We start from the raw sequence: 6,641 nt of genomic DNA, 5'->3' as shown, positions 1-6,641 counted from the left end.
CCTTGACCTACGCTAAAGGATGGAAGTCTCATGGTTCAACAATCTCCACTCCTAAGAAGAGATCTCACAAGCTACATCCAAAAATTCTTCAAAAGCGAAAAATCTTATGAGGAAGAATTGTCTTTAGGTCACCCCTATCCATAAGATTGTGTATAAAGTGAGGACTCACCCTTAAAAGAGGTTGAATCTGTCTTAGAGAGCATTTGAGAGTGAGACTTTGATTCAAGGAGTTTAAGTTACTATTTTTCAAGCACCTATTCATTAATTTCTTGCTTTTACATTTCTTTAATTTTTTACTTTGTTTAATCAACACTTGTAACTCATGGTTTTTGCATCAATGAAGTTTATTATTTTCTAATTTATAACTTTCATTACATTTTTTTTTTGAATAAAACATCGTATGAAACTTACAATTTTATTGATTAAACTCCTAAACTTTCAAAAACAAATAAATTTAGATTTTTACTAAGGATTACATTCATGCATAAATTATAATCTACTTTGTTAATTCAATATTAGATGCATTGACAAATTTTAAAGATAATCTTAATAAAGGATTTTAATTGATTTATTTGGAATAATTGAAAATCTCTCGATATTTTTCAAACAAAATTTAAAAGAATGATATACTTACAAAAATGGAAAATATAGATTGACACAACTCAAAAGTCTAAATATAAAAATGGATATTTTTCTTAAGATTTGTTTTAATAAATTGATACATGTTTTATTTTGGAAAAAAAAATATTATGATTAACGAGTGAACTCATAATTATGCAAGGAGAATTTAAACGACTTATGATGATTTCATTAAAGAAAAAAGAAATATGGTGTGAAATTGGGTTTGGAGGTGATGCTCAAAATGTGTGCTCTCTCAGGCTAAAAGGGAAATATTGAAAAAAGGTAGTGTATTCTCATCTACCACCGTATGAGAAATTTGGTTTGAGTTTATGGGTTTAGGGTAACAGTGAGTGGTGACATATCTCTCACTTCACATCTGCTAATGTTAGCTTGTGCTCACACCGTTCTGATTGCTTGTTGACGTTATTTTAGTACTGGAAAATCCAGAATAGAATAAACAGTCTCTTTAGAAGGCTAGAACGTAATGAATCTGTAAAAGAGAATTTTTGGATTGAGAATTTAGACATAGTTTGTAATCCCTATTACATTCCCTTCCAATTGTTTTCAACCCAACCCTCTTTCCCACTTTTTTCAAGCTTTACCATCTCATTCCAACACTCGTTTTAACATTTCATCATAATTCTCATTCTTAATAATCTCAATTACATTTCAGCTTCCCAAATAAGTTCTACAATTCCATCAATAGAACCAATCTTTCTATTTAATTTCTTATAACTGTACGTCACGTAGGCTTCAAAGTTTCACCTCCAATTTGAAATGACAAAATGGTGGCATTATTGAAGGAAAGAAAAAGACATCCGAATTTAATTTAATGGCACAAGAAACACTATAAATCTTCAATCTCGATGCTGCTTACTTAAAAATAAAAATAAAAATTAAAAAAAATAAAAATAAAAAAAATAAAACAGTTACAAAACCAAAACTCCAAATTTTCAAATTCACGCCTTTTATAATCATTTTGAAAGCCAATAGATAACGAGAAACAAAGTACATGCTGCAATGACTCCAGACAGAATAATTGTGTCCCTTGACCGCCTTCTTCTAATTGAACCTGATTATGTCATCAGAAACTAACCATTAATAGCCCAAACGGACCAGAAAACAATAGTGACTTACTTTACCAATGTTTGAAAATTACCTAGAAGGCCACGTATAACTGGGAATTTGTCACTTAGAAGCTTCACTTTTCCTTGAACATCTCCAAACAAGGCCCTTTGGTTTCCCAAGACTGCCCTTGTAGTTTGGGCTTGACTTATTACTTCGTCCATCTACAGAAGACAAATTTAAAAAGACGAATATTGAACTGCAGCAATACATCGAAATCCATGATTAAAAAGGCGATTTAATATAATATCATAATGCTAAACTACATATCAAATCCATGGACAGTTATGCGTTTCTAAATTCCAAGGTTAAAGGTCTATGACTTGGGTGTTTAAGCTAAAGTTGTATTTGATCTAAAACCATACTCGAGGGGAATGATGAAAGACGAATATTGACTGAATAAAGTTAGTATTCCTTTTTTTTGGATTAGGGTACTAAACTAAAATTCTTCTGTCTAACATTTTCCTCCTTACATATATGGTGATTTTTGCACGTCTAGCAAACAACCTAATGCTCCTAAGTGCCTATCTCTATATTCTCATATCTTGCTCTAAATAAAACATTTTGCATTGCAAGAGAATTGAAGGAGACTAGATCACCAATAAATTTTATTGAGGCTTACATGAGCAATACTTCCATGAATAGCAGCTCTTTCCCGCAGTAATTGCACCCTCGGAGACATGGTTCCAGGTGACTGTACAAAACAAATTTGGCATGAGTTACTTTCTAACATGCATTGAATATATCTGTCAACATATTCCATGTAACAATGTCAACCCAGAGGTGGTCGTACTAACCTTATACTCGTTGATGTCATCCCTAACAGAATTCAAAAGTTCTGCATGTTCCCTCATTGAATTAATGTTTCCTTTGATCCGTTTGAATTCCTGAAGCACATAGATAACTTTCATTCTTTATTACTTCAATGTTGTTGAATAAAGCATTTATATCAAGGAAGTGACAAGGTGGATCCTCAAATAATTAAAGCAAATGACGTACGCAATTTCAAATTTCAATCAGAAATTAGAATATGGCACAGAAGAACAATGAGGTCAAATCATTCCCTTACCCCCTATTTAAAGTTCACCCTATCCATTATAAATTCGCTCTATTTTCATGAGTAACGAATGAACAAAGAATATTTTGAATGATAAGGTGACGAGGTCCTTGACCCAGCTTATTGGTAGTCCTTTTCATGGATGGGCTAAAATCCTATAGTCTAGCATGGTGATGGCATCGCATTCCTGCAGAATTTCTATGAGATATGCATTCATCTTCTCTTTTCATTCTAAACCTTTTTGTAGCTGCGATTGTGATCAATTTTTTTCCAACAGGAGATCCATTTCGTAAGCCAGCTTGAGGGGATATCTCCTCTTGTCATTCTTTTGGATCTTTAGCACTAATATGTTTCAACTTTTTTTTTTTCTAGAAAAGCAAACAATACTTTTTATTGAAGAAATAAAAAGAGACTAGTGCTCAAATTACAAGAAAACAAAAGTAGTTAAAACAAAAATACAGGAGAAATACAAAAGCAATCAACATAATATAAAGACTAAGTTGGAAAGACAAAGACATTCTAATCTAAGCATAAATCTTGAATAAAAAAAATCTGTATAAACCTTGGAGAGAGAGGACCAAGAAGCAATCTTTGTGATTTCAAAAGGATCCATCCATAGAAGTGATTTATCTTGGAAGACTCTCTGATTCCTTTCCAACCAAATTTCAGTAAGGATTGCTTTGACCGCATTTGACCATAACTGCTGAGACTATGGCTTTAAAGATATTTCAACCTTCTTTCTTATGTGTAGACAGATAAGTAAGATAAAGTAGTACAATGACCCTCCAGTACTTGAGGTACTTGGAAACCCTTCTTGAGTGAGAATCAATTAAACAATTGCATATCTTACGACTTGATACCTTAACAATGTTCCTTTTTTGTTTAAAAGGAAACAACTTTTCATAGATAAAATCAAAAGAGAGTAATGCTCAAAGTACAAGAAAAACCTTATCAGAGTTCCTAATTACTCTACAATGTTTCTATCACTATTTGCCCTTGAAACACGCCTTGCCTTGTCTAGTTAAACAATAGGTTTGCTTGCAAGACAAGAGATGTAAAAAATGTAGAGGGAAAACGTAACCTCTCCTTTTCTGTCCTCTTTTCTTTCTTTCTTCCTTTTCTTTCTTCTTCTTTTCTTCTTTTTTCTTTTTCTTTCTTTTTCTTCTTCCTTTTTCTTCTTCTTTTTTTTTCCTGTTCACTTATTTAGTTCGTTCTTTCTTCTAATATCATTCAATAAACAAATTAACAAACCCAATCCCCAAGGTCACATCTAACACCCTCAAGAAATTTGACTTTTAGCCAAACAAACATTTGGTACTATAAAGTGCAACTGGATTAATTTGATGGGTGAGTGACTGTCAGTTAGTTGACAATAATCAGCAATAGTAGTGGAGATGGAGGACAAACAAATGTGTGGTGAACAACGGATGCACACAGCATGATGAAGGATGCCATTAGCACAAGATCGTGTGGCAGCCAAATGGACAGGGGGTCTACTACATATATAAAACATCACCTTAGGACCCCAAATATATTGAAATGCAAAAGATAAAAGACAAGACAAGCCAATGAATTCAAGATACTGGGACCCTCACTCTCTAATATTATGACTGGGAGGTTATGACAGCTAGCTTACAACGTATCCCTCAAACCATCGGCTAAATTTTCTGAACCACAACTATTCAGCTAACTAACTATCTATTAGCTATCCCGTTAGATTTATTCCTCTCTAGTGGTAAGTAAATCTAATATGACGACAACTACTGCTACCCAAAATTTCAGCTAGTTCCCAAGGTGGATGGGAATTGATTGTACATGACGTCAAATGATTCCTGGATTATCTTGCACTCTTGCAGCCCATGCCATAAAATCGAAATGTCCAACGCAACTGACGTCAAGCCAACATGAAGCCAAGAACATTTCTAAATCTGAACTAATATGTGAAGGAAGCCCAATAGGGATAAGAGAAGAACCACCTGCTGGCTTTAACAAGGGTCGGATGCAAAACCAAACATACACAAGAAAAGTAGTCAACCAAAGACAATTAGGTTGAATCAAAGAATTTGGAACTGCAAATCATCAATTCTCGTTAGGTTCCTTTTTATTATGATTATTATTAACGTGCTCATTAGGATCTTGATCATACAAAAATAATTAAAAAAAAATAACAAAAAGAGGAAAAGAAAATCAAAACCTGTGTAAATTCATGGAGGATATCCCTGTGTCTTGCTAGTTTTTGATTTATGGAGGTAGCTGGTGCTGCAGATGCAGCACATCGACTCATTGAATCATTAACGTCCAACAATTTCTCCAGTAAAGATTGGATTTCCATTTCCATAGACTTCCATGATCGATTGGAACCAACAGATGGTGAACCAGAATCCACAAAACCTGATTACAAGCACAGAAACTATCATCATATAAGCTCATCAAAGTATAAAGACTACTGTATAAGACAGTACTTAATCAAGGACTAGTAGTACAAAGATTCAACTCAGTGACATTGCCTTGGATTGAGGCAAACATTCTTTGCCATTTATGGTGTTTAATAAACAGGTGCATAGAAAGATTAGGGTCGTGGATGTTCTTTTATTAACTTAAAAAATAAAATATGTTATGTACTAATTTATAACCTGCAATACTGATGCGATGTTTTGGGACCATTAAACAAATTAGGAACATAAGTCAATCAGAGGTTCCATGGAGGGGGATGTACATAAATTTTTCTTAAAAAGGGAAAAGGGAAAAAAGTAAAGCTGTAATGCAAAATTGATGCCGAAGTTCCAAACCAATTCGATAAGTGATTCTAAGCCCCAATGCGATCACAAGTGCTTATGGAAAAACCATTCACAGCGAAAGTATTCAACATCAGATAACAGATAAATGAAATCATCTTTATGAAGTTTCCAAGTTAGATCTTCGATTTGATTACTTATATATCGGCAATCTAAGAAAAAGAAAATTAGAAAACGTAGCTAGAGTTATCCTTGACCATCTCACATAAACACTACCCTTCGTTAAGGTTCCACCAAACAGGAAGGGCCAATTCCATCCATCTCTGCACGATGAGAAATAGTAGCAACTGAAACTGAAGCTTTACCCGGTACGAATTTGGATATAGCGATTGTAAACCATAAAGGAGTAAGGAATGAGAGGATAGTGCAATGAAAAAAGGTAGAGAAAACAAACCTCCTTGAGTGAACCTGGGACCGAGCTTCGCATAGGAGGAGAGCTTGACATCGAGATCGCCCTCGATCTTACGAGCTTCACGCCTCAGCTCCTCCCAACCGGACTCCTGCAACTCAAGGCTCTGATCCGTCATTGCCATCTACAAAATTCACACCCAAAACCCATTTAAGTTTAGTTATCAGTATCACAGTGCTTAATTGGGCTCAAGCCACATGCCGTTTTTCTTTTTAATACATGCCCGAAAACTATACTGTGTCAAAATATATAAAGAAGTAATAATATCCCTAATCACCTATGTTTTAAGCTTAGAGAGTATAACTCAACTTTATCTCAATGTGTTAGCAACCGTTGATTCGAATTTTCTCAATTTTTATTATATTAGAAAAAATGTTTATTTAGCCTACGGAGATAAAACTCCTTGTGGGAATCTATCCTTAACTCAACCAAAAATCTCATTTTATCCAAAAATTGGGAGAGAGAATGCTGACAGATTTTTCTTTGGAGATTATGTCGTGTGTAATTAATCGACACTTAGCAAGAAGAATCGAATTCAACACCTATTTAGCACTCTTTGAGAATTATGTTTAGATGACTAAATAATTAAGTACATATTTCTATTACTAATTTAAAACTTAGATAAATGAGCATG

The 6,641-nt window shown here is 33.9% G+C and overlaps 1 protein-coding gene across 3 annotated transcripts; it reads right to left on the bottom strand.

The window, feature by feature from the left end:
• Positions 1-1,418: 1,418 nt before the first annotated feature.
• LOC120072570 (Golgi SNAP receptor complex member 1-2-like) lies at positions 1,419-6,262 on the bottom strand. 3 transcript variants are annotated; one of them, XM_039024961.2, is made up of 7 exons: positions 5,993-6,227; positions 4,998-5,194; positions 3,366-3,512; positions 2,544-2,633; positions 2,369-2,440; positions 1,781-1,910; positions 1,419-1,693 (listed from the first exon to the last, which is right to left on the bottom strand). In XM_039024961.2, the coding sequence occupies exons 1-7, from the start codon at positions 6,129-6,131 to the stop codon at positions 1,596-1,598; spliced, it is 873 nt and encodes a 290-aa protein (XP_038880889.1). In that variant the 5' UTR covers positions 6,132-6,227; the 3' UTR covers positions 1,419-1,595. The 3 variants fall into 3 exon arrangements, with proteins under 3 accessions (XP_038880889.1, XP_038880890.1, XP_038880891.1); XM_039024962.2 differs by having other exon boundaries at positions 3,366-3,503; XM_039024963.2 differs by lacking the exon at positions 3,366-3,512 and having other exon boundaries at positions 5,993-6,262.
• Between the last annotated feature and the right edge of the window lie 379 nt (positions 6,263-6,641).

This window comes from Benincasa hispida, chromosome 3, assembly GCF_027475165.1.
Source record: "Benincasa hispida cultivar pf3 chromosome 3, pf3_genome.v1.1, whole genome shotgun sequence".
Classification (NCBI taxonomy): Eukaryota; Viridiplantae; Streptophyta; class Magnoliopsida; order Cucurbitales; family Cucurbitaceae; genus Benincasa; species Benincasa hispida.
The sequence above is the reverse complement of the archived record's forward strand: the minus strand, read 5'-3'. Positions and strand labels throughout refer to the sequence as shown.

Excerpts from the sequence above, each read along its gene's own strand:
- LOC120072570 (XM_039024961.2), bottom strand. The coding sequence starts at position 6,131 with ATGGCAATGACGGATCAGAGCCTTGAGTTGCAGGAGTCCGGTTGGGAG. Across the intron at positions 2,441-2,543 it reads ATGACATCAACGAGTATAAG|TCACCTGGAACCATGTCTCC; the intron begins GTTAGTACGACC and ends TGTTTTGTACAG. Across the intron at positions 1,911-2,368 it reads TTCATGGAAGTATTGCTCAT|ATGGACGAAGTAATAAGTCA; the intron begins GTAAGCCTCAAT and ends TGTCTTCTGTAG.